The sequence below is a fragment of the Syzygium oleosum genome, unplaced genomic scaffold (assembly GCF_021117445.2).
Source record: "Syzygium oleosum isolate NSW1041296 unplaced genomic scaffold, Sole_v2.1 Sole_v2.12, whole genome shotgun sequence".
Classification (NCBI taxonomy): domain Eukaryota; kingdom Viridiplantae; phylum Streptophyta; class Magnoliopsida; order Myrtales; family Myrtaceae; genus Syzygium; species Syzygium oleosum.
Window position 1 is genome coordinate 5,773,645 of NW_026607496.1, and position 18,138 is coordinate 5,791,782.

The 18,138-nt window shown below is 40.4% G+C and overlaps 2 protein-coding genes across 3 annotated transcripts; one reads left to right on the forward strand and one right to left on the reverse strand.

Moving 5' to 3' along the window:
* Nucleotides 1-209: 209 nt before the first annotated feature.
* Nucleotides 210-8,881, reverse strand: LOC115672389 (protease Do-like 10, mitochondrial). Its single transcript, XM_030594197.2, has 8 exons — nt 8,476-8,881; nt 8,143-8,388; nt 7,875-8,070; nt 6,517-6,776; nt 6,033-6,160; nt 1,491-1,697; nt 1,049-1,099; nt 210-646 (listed from the first exon to the last, which is right to left on the reverse strand). The coding sequence occupies exons 1-8, from the start codon at nt 8,777-8,779 to the stop codon at nt 407-409; spliced, it is 1,632 nt and encodes a 543-aa protein (XP_030450057.1). The 5' UTR covers nt 8,780-8,881; the 3' UTR covers nt 210-406.
* Nucleotides 8,882-12,656: 3,775 nt separating this feature from the next.
* Nucleotides 12,657-17,587, forward strand: LOC115672392 (OVARIAN TUMOR DOMAIN-containing deubiquitinating enzyme 3). Of its 2 annotated transcripts, none has more exons than XM_030594199.2 (8): nt 12,657-12,785; nt 12,951-13,107; nt 13,314-13,407; nt 14,465-14,528; nt 15,536-15,641; nt 15,764-15,818; nt 16,210-16,263; nt 17,074-17,587. In XM_030594199.2, exons 1-8 carry the CDS (start codon nt 12,764-12,766, stop codon nt 17,215-17,217), a joined length of 696 nt encoding a protein of 231 aa, XP_030450059.1. In that variant the 5' UTR covers nt 12,657-12,763; the 3' UTR covers nt 17,218-17,587. The 2 variants fall into 2 exon arrangements, with proteins under 2 accessions (XP_030450059.1, XP_056172462.1); XM_056316487.1 differs by having other exon boundaries at nt 12,749-12,785; nt 12,951-12,987.
* Nucleotides 17,588-18,138: the final 551 nt, after the last annotated feature.

The following is an 18,138-nucleotide window of genomic DNA, read 5'->3' on the forward strand; positions in this document are numbered from 1 at the left end:
TGAAGAGATTTGTAATATTTAAGGATAACATATTTCTTTTTTCGAAACATATGTGATCATGTCTATTATAATGAAATTACTCTCTTTTTAATTGAGAAAGATCCACTTTAATGTGTGATTTTTTTTATTTATAAATTTGTTAATATGATTGTTTTACGTTATTCTCAACAAGAAAATATAAAAATTACAATCATTATTTTTTTTTTCAATTTTGAACAAAGTAAATTAAAATACTTAAATTGATAATACCAAAAGCCTTTTCAAATATATATTTACCAAACAACATTTCTCCAGAGTCACGGCACTTTTCAATTACAGTTACAGTTTACCAAACCGTCTTTTTATTCCAATGAAAAGCCGAACCATGCACACCCTAAGTGCGCTATATAAAGCCTCAAGAGAATGTTTAGATGGGGCAAGCCAAGTCTTCCTCGCTGTTTTGTTCATCAATGAGATCGGTCGACGCAGCGGAGGGTATCCCATGGCGCTTCAGAATTGCAGAGGTGGCAATTTTAGCCTCACGATAGTCGAATATAATTACCTTCTCATCTTCCAAATCAAATCGTATGCTGTCGCCGTTGTGGTGCTCCACAAGCCGGTACAGATGGCTCAAATTTTCAATTTCAATTCCATTCACCTTCCTCACCTGTCAACCCCAACATAAGAGTAATAGTTAATACTCAAGACTCACAAAAAACCAGGACAAACTTCCTAGTGGAGAAGAAACCAGCGGCCATAACCCACTGAGATCAGATGCATATCGGCTTAAAATTGATACCCCGGAGCAATTTGTAAGTTGGCCGGGCTCAAAATTGGCAGCACTGATTTTCTTCATAATGCTTGTTTTGATTTTCTTTTCTACCTTCATTTTTTTCCAATTGGTCGGTACTACTATTAAAATGGCGAGATTGACTGTACGCGTTACAAAGAAACCATAACCGTTGAATTCTACCCTTCCAATTTCTTGAAGTGACCCCGGGGAAATTTCCTCTGTTTTTTTAAAACCCAAGTTCAATAATGAAATTCATCAATCCCAGGATGCAGGTACCTGTAATTTTGCAAGACATCCGTACCCCGCATTGATGTCATCCATGAGGACCTGTGGCAGTCAGCATTTTGTTAGTAATTCAAATATAGCCTTTAGACTTACCTTTCTAGTCTTCTTTCATGTCCTATAATAATCTCAACAGATACATTTTTTTGGGACATTATAATAGTTTGAGATATCTGGCTATTCCCCCCACTGCCACCTCTTGCGCATAATGAAAGGGAGCATGGATCCCAACCAGTATTACATCTTGCAGTCACAATGACAAAGTATCAGACTCAAAGAAAGGCTTCTCATATCACTTACAACATTCATTGAGTTCAGCATATACGTCCCTCATAGCTTTTAATCAAACACAGGTTCTCGATCATCCTATCTAACAAAAACTTACTGCTGATAAAAGGAGTCAACAGCCTCTAGTAGAATGTGAAAGAATACAAACCTGTGAAAGAATAACAAGTTGTTCGCCAGCATTTCTTGGAAGTTCCCTTAGTGCACGTTCACGCAACCGTCGAAGCGATGTGTAATAATACCAGTTTTCACCATATTCGTCAAGGAAGGGTTGGGTGAGTGGAATGAATATCAGACCCGCAAATATGTAATAACTTGGAAGCTTGTCAAACTGATGCACTGGAACTAAATGTTGCAACTGCGAAATCCATTATTTTTCAAATGTTAGCATCTGTAACAGTCTTCCTAAATTCTCTCTTTGCTAACAAGGCAAGCATGTCATGACCAAAGTGGAAACTACAACGAAATTGAAACTGAGAATAATAAAAGAACACACAGATTTACGTGGAAAACCCTTGCCAGAAAAACCATGGGAAGAGGAGAAACAAAATCCACTTTGGAAATTCAAGAATTACAAAAGGTGGCTTGTAAAACCTTAAAACTTTTTCTGCCTCTACTTCTAAATCTAATAACTAGAGAAAAACAATATTTATACTGCTCCAGTGTTGGTAGAAGAGGGCTTCGGTAAACCTCCATTTATTTTTTCTCAAGTCGGATCACCACAACTTTCATTTCGGGTATCAAAACTCAATTTGGGTCAAATACCCAAAACAGAATTCAAGACACTCAACACACACACACACACACACACACACACACACACATATATATATATACAAAGATCAATCAACATATACTTAGTACACAAACAGGTGGTAACTGTAGGGGCTACTGAGTACATCCATCATTGCTCCATGCTATGCAGTTAGAATGGGCTGATGTGAAATGCAAAGAATGACAGAATTATCCCATGAGGGCGAGCCTTGGAGGGTAGCAAGTTATTTTGATCATTCTTATGCTCTACTTCAGTTAGAGATCGATGAAGTTAAATCCAAGAAATCTTTCAAACACTTCTGGAAATATCATGAGTATAAGGGAATTGTGCATTCTGATTGGAATAAAGTGGTGACTGCATATCCAACGTATTGCTCATTGCTCATTAAAAAAGAGGTTTTTTTGGTTCTGTGCCTGCGAAGTGGAAATGAAAAAGCTTGAGCTTGCTGCTGTCCAGCATGCTCTTAGGAGTAATCACTCTGAGAGTTTAACTGAGGATGAGCAGAAAATCAGACTTGAATTGGGGCATCTGCAGCAAGCCGAGGAAGCTTTCTATAAACAAAAATCTAGAATTACCTGGCTAAAGCTTGGTGATCCAAATACTGGTTTTTCTCATTAGTTGGTGAAAGTGAGAACTTTGGGGAATGCTATTAGATCTCCAGTGGCCAGTTATGGAAGTATCATATTAAAAACATGATGAAATTGTGGCAGAACCCGCGGGCGTTTAATAAGACTTACTGGGTGCTCCAGATGTTAATTGCTCCAGTGGAATCATCTCTTAGCTGAAGGAATTGCTCGACTATAACCTTTCTGATGATCTACAGCATTTCGTGGGTGCTCGTATTACAGTTGAGGAAATCCAAGCCTCTCTTTGGTCTGGTCCTGATGCGTATTCCTCTCATTTCTTTAAAGATTCTTGGCCTATCACTGATAGGGATTCTAGTGCTGCTATACTTAGCTTCTTTCAGGATAATCAATGGGTGAAAGCAGCTAAGTTTACTGGTATCACTTTGGTCCCTAAAGTCCACAATGGGTGAAAGCAGCTAAGTTTACTGGTATCACTTTGGTCCCTAAAGTCCACAATGCCTCTAAAATGGCTGATTATAAGCCTGTCTCCTGCTGGATGTTGTCTATAAATGCATAACTAAAATCCTCGTCAAAAGATTGAAGATAGTGCTCCCTTATTTTGTTAATAAGAATCAATGAGCTTTCATTGAGGGTAGGCAAATCGCTGAAAATATCTTGCTTGCTCATGAAGATGTTAAGCACTATCACAAGAAAGAAGTTGTCTTCTGGAAGTGTTATAAACGCAGATGTCAAGAAGGCCTTTGCTTAAGTGCATTGGCCTTTTATTTCAATGCCATGGCTGCATTGGGTTTCCCTAATAATTTTACATTACTTCTGCATGCTTCTCTGTTACTATTAATGGTGGCCTTGAGGGTTATTTTCAAGGTGGTAAGGATCTCAGGCAAGGTGACCCAGAGTTTTCTTATGGTGATTGAAGTGTTATGTAAGGCTGCTGAGCGAGGAAAGCTCAAGTTTCATCCTTTGTGCTAAAAATAAAGCTCACTCATCTTTGTTTTGCTGATGACATTTTGATACTAACTGATGGGAGTGATGGGGCTCCAAAGAAGACATTGGAAACATTTCAGTGCTTCTATAACCTTTCAAGGTTAAAGTCGAATCCAATGAAAACTGCATTGTACACTTCTGGAGTCTCTGAAGCTAATCTGGGGGAGATGGTTCGGCTGAGTGGTTTTAAAAGAGGTTCTCCACCTATTAAGTATTTAGGGCTTCCTTTAATATCTGGGAAGCTATCTGAAGCTGATTGCAAAGCCTTAAATGAGAGACTTTTGAGTTGGTTAAGAAGCTGGACTGCTAGGAGGCTGTCTTTTGATGGCAGATTACAACTCACAATAAGCTCAGTCCTATATAGCATTGTCTCTTATTGGTGCTTTATCTTTATTTTGCCCAAAAAAAGTCATCAAAACAATAGAGAGGTGATGTAATTCCTTTCTTTGAACTGGTACTGATGATAAGTTGAGAGGACTGAAAGTGAAATCGGAGGTTGTTTATCTACCAAAGAAGTAAGGCGATTGGGATTGAAGCAAATATACCACTGGAATAAAGCTGTAGCCACGAAGTTAATTTGGCTGCTATTGGTTGAATCTGGATCCCTTTGGATAGCTTGGGTTAAGGCTCATCTCTTGAAGAATAATAGCATACGGCAGGTTGCTTCTTCTGCTAATTCCCCTTATGCTTAGAGGAAATTGCTCACTCTTAGACGTGAGTTTAGACCTTTTATTCGATATGTAATTTGGGATGGAAAGAGTACATTTCTGCTGCAGGATCCATGCCATTCATTGGGCACTTTGTTGGAAATCTTTGGAAGAAGGATTGTGTATGATTCTGGTCTCTCTCTCCAAGCCAGGGATGCTGATGTTATTGAAGATAGCAGATTAAACCGGCCTATGGCAAGATCAGATGATTTGGTCTTGATTCAATCATCTTTGTGTGACTCTATCTACCAACTCAAGACAGCCTGATAAGGTCCATTAGACTATTTTATCTTCAAAGAAGCAAAGAAAGTGGAGTGGCACAAGCTAATGTGGTTCTCCGCTAATGCACCAAAGCATAGCTTCATATGCTGACTGGCCATTTTGAACACACACTATCCACAAAGGATAGGATGAGAAAGCGGTTTTCTTTTATGAATAACTGGTGTGTTCTTAATGAATCTCACTCGGAGTCAAAAGATCATCAATAATGGACTGTGTGGTTTCTGAAGAAGCATAGCAGCAAGTTTATAGCGGATGTGTTGTTAGATCTCTGCAATGTTGGAATCAAGAATTGCAATGGACTTCTAGAACTTGGAGCGTTCAAACTGATTCTCATTTTTGTTCCCAGAATCAAGAAGCTACTTTTTTTTTATTCTTGATTCTGCTCCAAAACTGATTCTGGGCACAAATTTGCAAGAATTTGTGCCCAGAATCAAAAAATTAAACAAACGGATTTCTATTCCCAAACTGATTCTGGGAACAAAAGAACAGAATCAAACACTATTTGGCAAGTTGCCATGCGCAGCCTAAACGCATTCTTCTGCTCAAAAACTCGTTTAGGAAATAGAAATAGAAAAAATTATTTCTGAACAGAAATTGTTCCGGGAACAGAAACGTTACTAAATAGACCCTAAATGGAAATAGAGTTGCTTAACAAACCACTACCCCTTTGTCACAGAGAGAGAGAGAGAGAGAGAGAGGAATCACAAAGTTTTAACATGAAAAACACTATCCGAATGTTCGGTGTGAGTCGTAACTCTTGCTAATTTTGAGTGAGGCCGTCATAGGTGCGCCACAGGATAAGTTGGGATAGAAGTAAGCCTTATACCACTCAGCCAACCACCTCAGTGGTAAAAGCTTTGCTCCTCATTATGCCCCAGTGTGACTAAATCTATTCATGCCTATGCTCCAAGGTCATTTTAAACAGCAGTGTAACAAATTTTGCAAGTACCAGATCTGTCAATGTTCTAGTTCCAAGCATAGTCCTCTTGTTGTTCACAGTCGCCTTTCAGTATTTGCATGAGAATGATTTCTATTTTATTAAACTCGTTAATGATATCATTCCATCATAAGCATAAATAATAGTTTCTCCTAGCCAATCAAAGAAACTAAACCTCCATCCTCAACCCAAAATCATCAATCCACAAGATGAAGTAGGGGATCATCAAGCCGCCTGCTATTTCTCGCTGTAGAATCATCTAAGGTGAACAAACTTTTCACTATTTTAATTTGGCTTTACATGTTAGGAGATATTAAACTTTCTTTGCCATTCATGAACAGTACCTGCTCACAAATATGTGGTATCATACAGCCATAACTGAGACATACATCCGAAAGAAAACAATGTCAGAATGACTCACTGGTCGGAGGGTTATGCTGAATTCATTCTGTTTTCCATCCCGAAGAACTTTGATTAAGGCCGTTTCATTGGGCTTCTTCATGGATGCCAAATGATCAAATGCAATGCGCTCTCTGTTCCGGAAAGGAACTGCAATATGCATCGCGTGAGAGGAACATTAGGTTCAACAAAAACACATGCCAAAAAAAGCACAAAAAAACAAAAAATTCAAAACCAAAACCATTAGAAAAGCCCAGTGTCACATAGACGAAAAGCCAGGTACACGTGTCTAACTAGTACAAACTCAAAATGATGAAATCACTGAGATGCCAAAGACCAAAAAAATGCATGGCCCATTGAGGGTGGATACGAGTAAAGCCAGGGTGGTTATGAAATTCGTGCTATCCGTGTATTTTGACTAGCATGAATTATATTAACACGAATATATTCACAGCTATTGCCATGATGGTAAACTACTGCTGAATGCTATAATTGTATAAACATACTTGTTCCGTCATTTGCCACAGGCACACCATCAAACGCAAGGATGATATCATCCTTCTTGAGGATCCTATAAGCATCTGAAAGAGGCTTGATGTTGTTTACAAGAACTCCAGTCATTTCTGGTAGCATCCCGAAGTGGTTTCTCAGTTGAGAATTTTCAGTTGGCTGGTAATGCAAGCCAAGGGAGCATAATCCTGGGTATTCTCCACTTTCTTCAACACCAGAAATGAAGTGTTTGATTACTGGAACCGGAATTATGTATCTACAAACCATAGATAAAAAATTAGCAGAGAACTAAGAGAAACAATTTATGAGAAATACAAGAAAAAATACCTCCAAAATAGTGATCACAACTTCTTAGCAATTCCAACCACCTACATTCACTATTTCGGCTACTAGAAGGATGGTGACTTCAAAACCAATCCAAGATAGAAAGAACTATCTTTTAAACACTCACATGTTCAGTTGTTGAGATATATATAGATGTGATCTTCAAGATATACGTACTTTATTCTATGGCATATAATGATGATGATCTGCATGAAGTACTCATAGTGATATAGTTTTGTGACGGCAATTAAAAAAAAGAATCCATTAAGTATCCACATGATGCCTTTCTAGGTACACAACCATGCATATGAAGCTAGAAGGAGTGCAACAGCAAAGGCAACTCTATGAGGCAAATCCAAACCCTCGGTTATATGATAAGAAGCTCATGCTAAGAAGTTGCTCTATCCTTAATGTTGCAAAGAGTGATCTGCTAGCCAAGCCTCAGTACTGGAACTTTTTGCTTAAGTGACGTCCGAGAGGGGGGTTTTAACCACAGGAACACTGGCAGGATACAAGAAGGTCGATGATTTGCTGTTGAGTGGATAGCTTTCTCCATCCTTGAAACAGGACAGATATCCACATGATCGTGTGAAATAGAAAATATTCATCAAGTACAGTTATACAGAAGCGGAGCATGAATCAACAACTCAAGCATATTTTGTCTAGGCTTCTCGATGCATACTAGATGACAATCAAATAGGACAAAGAGGAATGAAAGGTTTAAGTAAGTTCATCTCATCGAAAAGCAAACAGCTGATTCTACTCAAATGAAATTGAAAGTGTCTGGGGGAAAGTCAAAAAAAGAAATTATTCATGTACGGAAGCTCTGCACAGAACACAAACTGAGTGAATTGGAAATCAGCAAGATAAAAGGTGTAGCATAATTTTTAAGTTCTAAGAATATGAGGATGTTCTAACAGAATAAATGCTTACATGAGAAAAGAGGGAATAAAGCAAGGTCATTGCAATAGATGTCCGGCATGCAGGGCGTGACCAATGTTCTCACCATAAAAGGAACAGAAGAACTCACCCAATATTCTCAGAATCGGTTAGGTTCTGGAAAGCTACACCGACAACTTTATCACCGATGAGAGCAGGGCCCCCACTATTTCCCGAGTTTATAGCTGCATCAATTTGGATTGCCATAAGTTTAGTCGCTCCGTGTGCATATTTAGTAGGCTCAACTCTGGAGACGACGCCTTTGGTTATGGAAATATTGTCCCCACCTACAGCGAAGTAGGATTTAACTTGTTACTCACTAATAGTGTGATCTAGGTCAGGAATTGAGCGGCAAGTACCTTGAGGATACCCAACAACAGCTATAGCTTCTTGCAGGAACGGGATATCCCCGAACTCCAAGAAACTCATGCCCTCCCAGAATTCTTGACTGTCCACCACCAGAATGGCCAAGTCACATTCATGACCAACAGCAAGGACATGGGCCTTAAACTTGGTTGGCGAACCATGCTTTCTCACTTGGACGAATGTATGGTTTGCAACTACATGAGCGTTGGTAATAATTCTTTTCCCAGGAATGACAAATCCTTCAGTTCAGTCAGCAGGGAAATAGAATAGATTTTAGATGGGAGAGACAACAATGGTCAAACAGGAACAAGAGGAAGGGTACCCACCAGAACCCCAAGTATCGCTAGGGGGCTTGTTCTGCCAGGGCAGCAAGTAGTTGGGGCTGCTGACGACGGTGAAAACCTTGACCACCGAGTCCAGTACCGGTTCTATCCCCGAATATGCGGCCCTGTCGTCTTCACTTGCGTTGCTCGAGCGGGATCGCGAGGTAGAAGACGGACCCAAAGTGGTAGTGGTGGCGAAGGCTACACGACAAGGCTCGGGAATGGCAGAATTACACAAGGACCTCCTGCAATCGCCGGCATCATCGCCGTCGGACAGCGGTAGCCGTGTCGGAAATTCGCGATCCATCTTCCAACGAGTCTACAAACTAGAAGCCGGTGTTTTGAGATGTTAAAGATGGAGGGTGACCCGGCTGGCAAGCTGAAATACTTACATGGGAAAGCAAGAAAACGGTGAAAAGGCAAGACAGCGAAGAGCAAACGATCGTGGTTGACGAAGAAAATCACCAACGTGGGGGGGGGCCGGGCAGCAAGAAGTCAAAAGTTGTGGGGAACTATCTCGTACGGAAGAAGAAGAAAAAACGTGGCGCTGTCACCTCTCATCCCACAAAATATTACGTACGCCGATCAGGAGGAGGCGCCATCTGTCGTCCCCGGGTCCCGTTCTCTGTCCATTGAAGCGAAGCGAAGACGTCTGCGGTCTCTCTCTTCCTTCATTCCAAAAGACTTTTGATCACCAGAAAAGACTGAACCGTACCTCCAGAGAATCCATCCACCGACAGCAGCGTGCATGACTACTTGTTTCGGGGAAACAGAATCCAATGCAGTTTCTCATGCTTCGTCTGTTCATCTCTGTTTTTATGTTGATGAGGATAAGTGGAGTTGCACAAATGAGAGATGATCGCACAAATTATCACGAAAAACTCTAAACTGATATACATATAATAAATTTATCACAAATAATTTTTTGACCACCAAAAATCCTGAACTGGTATATATGTGACAAATATACCACAAACTTATTTTTTGACCACTAAAAATCGCAAACCGATGCACTTGCGATAAATTTACCCTCCGTTTAGTTTCCGTTAAATTGGATTAATATCACAAAAAATCACAAATTGGAACACTTATGTTAAACGGAAGGTAAAACCCCAAACCTGTGTACCCGTCGACTGCCATGCGTCATCCAACTTAACAATTTAACTGTAAAACTTAACGGAAATTAATAAAGAGTAAATTTATCATGAGTGCACCAGTTTGGGATTTTTAGTTTGTGGTAAATTTATCACAAGTGTATCAGTTTGGAGTTTTTCATGGTATTGACCCATAGAAGAAAAATACTATTAATTGCATGAGGTTTTATATACTTTCTTTACAAATTCCGAGCCTTTCACTTAACCGGTTGTACTTTGGGATGGAAAATATTTATCGGGTCCGTTTGTTTCGCTGAAAATTAACGATTTTCCTTAAAATGACCGCCTGCATTACTTACAAAAGTGAATGAACAAAAAATATTCGTATCGTCGACGAAAATGGTTAAACGTAAATTGCTGTTAGTAACGAAAACGATTTCCTTTGACTATTTCTTTTGAGCGATAGAAACGATTATTTTTAGAAAAATATTTTTTCATGTCATTCATTTTTCATAAAACAAACGGAGTTTTTCAGTTGCGCGTATAACTAGGTAATAATAGCAACACATAAAGCAACCAAATAATAGAATAAATAAGCAAATACAGAAGAAAGTGCAATCAGAAAATCTACTCATCCACCCCCGTCCATTCCTCTCCTTGAATTCGCTCGAAAGTTTTTGCCCAAAGGCCCAATTTAAATTTGCTTTAAATTGTAGGGTCGAATTTTCTCATCAAATACCCTTACCCGAGCTCGTCCAAAGGACGCCTTCAAGTCAAAGCCTGGCGGGCTTGCGGGCCGCCGGACTCATGATCAAGTCTCCCTTTCGTGCATTGATTTCTCGAATAACAGGTGTTTTCTTGCCTTTCTTGGTTAATCAACCATTAGAACAAAACCTGCTAATGTTTACACACTACTTTCGTAGATGATATAGATACACGAAGAAATTGTGGGAGATTTCGGAAATTTTGAAGGAAATTAAATTCCAAGCGATGATTAAAAAAAAAAGAGAGAGTTAATATCACGAAAAATTCTAAACTGGTATAGTTGTAATAAATTTACCTCAAACTAATTTTTTGGCCACAAAAAAATTTTAAATTGATATAATTATGACAAATCTACCCCAAACTAGTACAGCCCTCCATTAGTTTCCGTTAAATTAAAGTAATACCAGAAAAAATCACAAAACGGCTACAGTTATGACAAATGGAGGATAAAGCCTCAAACTGATACACCTGTCAACTGTCATGTGTCATCCAACTCAGTAATTTGATGGTAAAATTTAACGGAAACGAACGGAGGGTAAATTTATTATAGATGTATCAGTTTATGGGGTTTTTAGTGGTCAAAAAATTAGATTAGAGTAAATTTATCACAACTGTACCAATTTATAGTTTTTCGTGGTATTAACCCTAAAAAAAAAGACTATCTAAACAAATATATATATCACAAATTGATGATATATATATATATATATATATATGGAACCATGTTTTTACGCGTTAGAACTAACTAGTGAGTTGAAAATTTTAAAATTGACAAAAAAATAAAATATTAAGATAAAAAAAAAACAAAGTGATGAAAAATGAAAAGAGAAGATTAAAAATAAAAAGATGCCATTATATCTAGGGTTAGTACCACGAAAAACCTTAAACTGGTACACCTGTGACAAATTTACCCAAAACTAATTTTTTGACCACCAAAAATCCCAAACTAATACACATTTAACAAATTTACTCTTCGTCAGTTTCCATTAAAATTTACTGTTAAATTGCTTAGTTAAATGACACGCGTTAGTTGACGGACGTATCAATTTGAAATTTTACCCTCCTCCATTTGTCATAGGTGTATTAGGCTGCGAATGGTAACCATTCTATTTCAGAAATTAATTTCTGGCCAGAAATTGACTTTTCTATTTCTGTTCCTAGAGGAGTTTCTTAGCAAAAAAACACGTTTGATAACGACACAAAATTTCTGTTCCAGAAACAGAAATTTGTTTGATAATGGCACAAAATTTCTTCTTCTCGGGTGGTCGGCAAGCGGTCGACGGGCGGTGGATGGTGGCGGGAGGAGGGCGGGTGGCGGCAGGAGACGGTGGCCGGCAGTGGGAGGCGGGCGGCGGTGGGAGGACGATGGCCGACGGTGGGAGATGGTGGCCGATGGACCGCGGGCGGCGGCCAACGGTGGCCAGCGATGAGAGGTGGGTGGCGGCCAAAAGAGGGCGACCGGCGGTGGGAGACGGTGGCCTGTGGATGGCGGCCCACGGCGGTCGGCGGCCCACGGCGGCCGGCGGTGGGAGGCAGGTGGCGGTGGGAGGAGGGCGACCGGTGGTGGGAGATGGTGGCCGGTGGACGGCGGTTGGCGGTGGAGAGAGGCCGGGGGTGGGAGGCAGGAGACGGTGGCCGGCCTACGGCGGGCGGCGGTGGTGGGAGGAGGGAGGCCGGGGGTGGGAGGCGGGTGGCGGCGGGAGACGGTGGTTGGTGGTGGGTGGCGATCGTAGGCCGCCGGTAGGGGGAGGAGGGTAGGCAGTGGCAGGATATGGTGACCGGTGGCGGCGGCAGCCGGAGACGGGTAGCGGCGGTCGACGGGTGGCGCGGCCGGTTATGGGCGGCGGGTGAGCGACCGGCTAGTAGTGAGGGAAAGTGATGAGAAGAACAAAAAAATTTTGTTTCTCATTTCTCTTCCAGAAATAGAGAAGCAAAAAATTTTAATTTCTGATTTCTATTCCAAACCTATTTCTATAATAAAAATTTATTCCAGAAATAGAAATTGGAATTTCGTTACCAAACACATTTATGTTCCAAACCTATTTCTGAAACAGAAATAGAGAAACAGAATGGTTACCGTTCGCAACCTTAGTTTCTAGATTTATTTAACGGATGGTTAATTTGTCATAAATATACCAAATTAAGATTTTTGATGGTCAAAAAATTAGCTTAAGATAAATTCGGTACACCTTATGATTTTAATTTAGAATAAATTTGTCAAAAGTCTATTAATTCGAGGTTTTTCGTGATATTGAACCTTATTTGTATCATAGGAGAAGAATGAATTAAAAGGGTATAAAAACCCATAGAAAACAAAAGAAGCCTTGTTGCCTCCATTTCGGAACGAAACGGCTTCCTCCCCTCACCTTCGCAAAGCATCCAGCAGCATTATCCGCTTACTTCTTCTTCACTTCCGCAGTCGCTCGTCTTCCATGGCGGAGAAGCCTCTCAATGGTGAATCCCGACCTCCTCTCTCTCGATCTCTCTCGCGTTTCTGCTTCCCTTCTTCTCCGGAAGCTTCGCCCTCCGGTCAATCTCCCTGCGACCGGGGGTCCTCCTCCTCCTCCTCTTCCGGTCATGGCTGAAATCGAGTTTTTTTCTTGTGCTGCGGTGGGGCAGGGAGCGTCCTCGAGCAGCTCCGGGACGGCACCGCGAGGTTCGAGCTCCTCTCCTCGCCGGCCCCTTCGATCTTGGCTCCCCGCCTTCCCGCACCGCCGCCGCTGGAGCTCGCGGCGCGGGGCGGCCGCCTGTTCTTCGCGAGGATCGCATCGTCCGCGTACGGTCTTTTTTTTTGTTAGGCGCTCTGGCCTTTTTCATAGGGTCGAGATTGCGCGCCCGTGCGTGTTTCGTGTCGCGATTGCGTCTTGTTGGAGCTTGCTTTTTGTTCGATTCGTAATCGGTCGGGTGTAGGATTTGAGTCTGCGTGCGTGCGTTCGTGATTCGTGCCGTTTTGTTGCCTCTTTTTTTTCTTTTTTCTCCCAGGCGAGGAGGATCGCCACCGCCGGCGGCGAAGAAAGTCGAGCATTACTCGGTGCAGAAAGTCACCGGAGATGGACGATGTATGTTCCGTGCCCTGGTAATGTCAACTTCTCAGAGGGTTTCAAGGCTATCTTTTATTGTGCTGTGGTTTGAATGGGCAGCTTCGTCGAGAATTTTGGCCGTAGTTAATAGCGAAACACCTTCTCATTATAGAGCTAAAAGGCTACATTTCTTTTTCCGAGTGACCGGTATGGGCATATTAGCTGATAAATTCGCGGTGGATGTTTGATAAGTTGTCATTTGTAAATAGTCCTAGATCCTTATTGGAAGCCGTCGTCTTTTGTTGATTGCTACAGATTGTTTCTTTATAGACGCTAGAGATTCAATTATCTCATTTCCAGCTTCAATGGGATCGCCGTTTTCTGTCCTTCTCTGTGAATACCTTGATTCTACTGCATCATAGTGGGACTTAAGCCTCCGTGGCATGTCCTGGGGCTTTAAAGCCTGCGGTTCAAAGCATGGTCACCACACTGTAATTCCTTCTAGAAAAAGCAACCAAGTGAACCGGTTGAACTCTCTGATATTACTGGTTCAATTTGATTGGGTCAGTGTTGATTTAATCCTCTTTTCCGCCGTTAAAGGTTTGATCATCCAAGCCAAGTTAGACCTCAATCCAAGGCATAGTCCAACTGATTGAACCGAGCGGTCTGCTCCAACATTTAGGACACTTGGGACTTGGTAAATAATTTTTAAAAGTGCATCATGGCCGGATATCCATTCTGAGAGGTTTCTTCCTATATTAGCCGCCTGTAATTCTCAAAGTGTTGCTAGAATGGCCGAAAAGATTCTGAGCTAGCTTGTGAAAGTTATTAGTTTCTTGATTTTTCTTGTTAGAGAATTTCAATGTGAGTCCATTGGCATTTAAATGTAGGCAACGCCTTACTAGTCAAGAATATTAGTCAATCGTATCCTGAACCATAATTTTTGACTGGCGGTTATGATTCCCATGGACCATAGCTGCTATGTCACTCAAGTGCTCTTTCCTCTCCAGTCTCCTCCAATGTTGTTTCTGCTCATATCTTATAAATTGACTTGGGTTGGACTAAAAGAACTTGACCTCGCCTCAAAATAACTTCTGCTACTGATAATATCAGGTCAAGGGAATGGCCTTCAACAAAGGTATAGGCCTTAACCCACGAGAAGAGAGAGAAGATGCAGGTATATTCATCGTGCTAGTAGCAATATTAATTTTTTTTAGGATATCATTTCTCAATGGTCTATCTCCACCATCAACTATGTAGATGCTGGAATAGAACTGAGCCTATGGTATACCATGATCTAATAATAACAGGATCACAATTCTTTTTCTATTTAAACATTTCCAATACTTTTTCTTCCTGCCAAGCATTTCCCTGATATAATTTCTGGCGTTCGTCTAGTTTAGCCATAGTCACTTTGATTACTTGTCTTGGATTTCGTCATACTGTTATTCGGTCATTGTGGTGCAAGATCTGTCAAACAAGGGAGAAACTTTTTTTATGCTGTATATAAATATATAGCCTAATTGGTTAGATGTTCTGTAGTAATCAAGTTCGTTAAAGTCAAGTTAATGCGAGAACGGTATGTAGTTGGAACCTGCTGAAATGGATCCCTGCAAATAAGATCAAGGATATGGTTCAATTCTTTTACCTTGGTACTTGAGCAGTTATCAGAGAATCTACTTAGCAGAAGTTGAACAAAGGATCTTCTCTCTGCAACATATTTGATTAATGGACTGCCTGAAACCATGGCTGGGGAATTTTTTTTTTTTATGCATGGTTGTCCTGGTTAGTTGAGCATTGTCATGTAAAATCCACTACTTGTAGTCCTGTGGAAAGGGGAAAGGGTTTGAACCTGCTTTCTCATTTCTTTCTGAATGTCAAAATTACTTGATTCATCGACCATTCTTGCATGTTCTTGAAACAGGAGCTCATCTCTCTGTTGGTTAGAAACAAGGAATACATCCTTCTCCTTCTTGGTTTTAAATAGAAAAACTGATTCAGAGGAAAAAATAAAACTCTGTTTCTTCTTGCAAATGCTGTCTAATTGAGATGAAAGTTGTATGCTTGCTTAGTGGTTGAAACTCAGGTGCTTACAAACTTCAGAAAATAGCAATGTTCGATTTTTTATTTTGCATGTTGTCATTGTGGGTAATGCATATCAATCACATGAACATCAAATTCCAGATGAATTACGGATGGCTGTTAAAGAAATTATATGCGACTCTGGTGAAGAACGTCGTCAATATGAAGAAGCATTGGTGGCAATTACCGTGGACGAGTCTTTAAAGCGGTAAGGTGCTCCATCTCACTTTTTAGTAGCTTTCCAAGTGCTTAATTAGTATGTTTTGATTGATGTATGTCTTGCCACATTCTTTACAGAGATAATATTGATGCTCTCCAAATCTTCTTTAGGTACTGCCAACGAATTGGCCGACATGATTTTTGGGGAGGAGAGTCAGAGCTGCTGGTTGGAAACTGTTTCCATTCTTGTTAAACATAATCTACTCCTCTGTATAGCTTACATCTGTCTCCCTATTTTGTTCATTGTACAAAGAACTGCAAACTGATCAACTATGCCCTTGGTAAAGACAGAAATAATAGGGGTTGGCTTCTTTTCTTCCTTGTCTCTCGGGTAGAATTAAGAGTTGACTATGGTTTCAAATCGAGCAGTACGATGGATCATCTGGGGACAAATGTAGTAGTCTTTTGTTTCTGTAAAGTTTTCTAGGTTTCTTAAGCGCTAATTGGAGCTGGTGTTGTCTTCTTATTCTCTACATTTTGACAGTGTCATTTGCTACCAGCACTCCCTTTATTTCTTCTTGAGCTTCTGACCAGTTCCAATCATAATTTCATTTCAGGTCATCTCGAAATTATGCAAGCAGCCAATCGTTGTTTATATTCCAGAGCATGAGGTGAGTTTTTTCTAAACTTACATGGTCTCTCACATTTGTTGGATGGTAGAGCAGATTGAATTTAGAAACCATTTATCGCCAAAAAAATTCCTCAAACCCAGTAATTGTATTTCCAAATTCTCCTTTTAATAGGAGATTGCAATATATAATAGTGTCATCGAAGTAAGTACTTCTCGGCTTAAGTTGGTACTCTAATTGTCATGGAAGTAATATAATGGTTAAGATAGGAACAGCAAAATCTAGAGTGCTTGAACTGATCTCACTCTGACAAAAAAAAAAAAAAACAGAACTGATCTCATTGACATTGAAAAGTGACCAAATCTGCCATTTTCAGCTGACTGAGAGTTATTGTGGATAAAAAACTCAAGCATGTTCCCTGGTCCTTGGAGAGGACTTGGAATTGGTTTCCTGATAATAGTGGAAAAAGGATTATCAAAATAATCATCTCCCATTATGGTAATTTCTAATAGTTTTCATGCTGTACCACCAATCAGTCACTCTGTTGTGACTAGATCAGTTGTGCTTATAGAATTTAAGTATGTTGGTTATCGCATATAGACGCATTGAAAGTTGAATCTGCGCGTGTACTGGTATATTATCGGTGGATAAGATGCAATGCACTAGGACAGTAAGATTGAAAGTCTTATCTCAAGATGCTTATATGACAGTGTTCAGGACTTCTCTGAGCAATAAAAACTATATGGCATACTCTGATGTTGAAATTATTATCAAGTATATTTATGCAACAGAAGATAAAGCGGCTTTTTATTTGCCAACCTTGACGGATCTGTGTTTTTTACTATACCGCAGCATACAAGGGGCGGATGGGGCTCAGGTTTTATCCCCATTGCAGAGTATGGATTAGAATTTCGGAAGGGTTCAAGAAAGGGAAAACAGAGGGAAGTTGTGAAGCTTCTCTACAGCGGTAGAAACCACTATGATCTGCTCGTCTAAGAAGAGCGACATAGATTTGCCCATGGTTCCGAGCTATAACATAAGGAAATGGAGGCCCTATTCTTGCAGAACTTACACAGGATTTTTAATTTACCTTAAACATTTCCTGAGGAGATCGATCTACACATTTATCCTGGAATTCCAGGAGGTTTCCTCTTCACGAAAGATTTCTTTCTGGTAGGTGCATCTTTAACCGCTTATTGTACTGGAGCAGAAAAAAAATACCCAAATGATTCGGCATTCTGTATGAGTCATAGCTTGCACAGATTTTGCCAAAAAAAGTTCGGGCTTTTGCCGGTTAAGAAGCAATTGTAGTGCATGAGTTCTCAAACTGATTTTCTTATGATTCAATGAGATCGTCTTTCAATCACGAGTCGAAGTAATAGGCTTTGTTATTTCGGCACTGTGCAGTGCATAATGGGGATCTGTTGCGAACCTCTTCATTTTTGTTCCTCCTCGCACACTTTGAACGATGACTTGGAGAACACTTGAATTTTTATCCGATCTGTTCAGTGCTAATCTTATGAATCTTTCCTCCAATCATGCTCGTGATGGGCTCTCAATCACCAGCTTGAAGACCTTGTAGAGCGCATGTGTTCACCGCCGGTGAAGTAAATCTGACTGTGATGAGAAGTCCAGTTTAGTGTTATGACTAACTCAATTGAAACTGTATACCCATCATTTTTGTCTCATTGCTTGTCCTGTCGAATTGTAGCAGCTAGCTCTAATGCAATGAAATTTTCCAGAAATTTGATGTAAGATGAAAGTGTTTGTTTACTCGACGGATTACAACATCTCCACCTCGGCCTCCGACGGGTTTTGTGATTACAGATTCGACTTTTGCTACAACACCGATTCCTTCAATACAATCGAGAAATCACACAAAAACAGTAAATGAGAAGACTTACATTAAATGCTAAA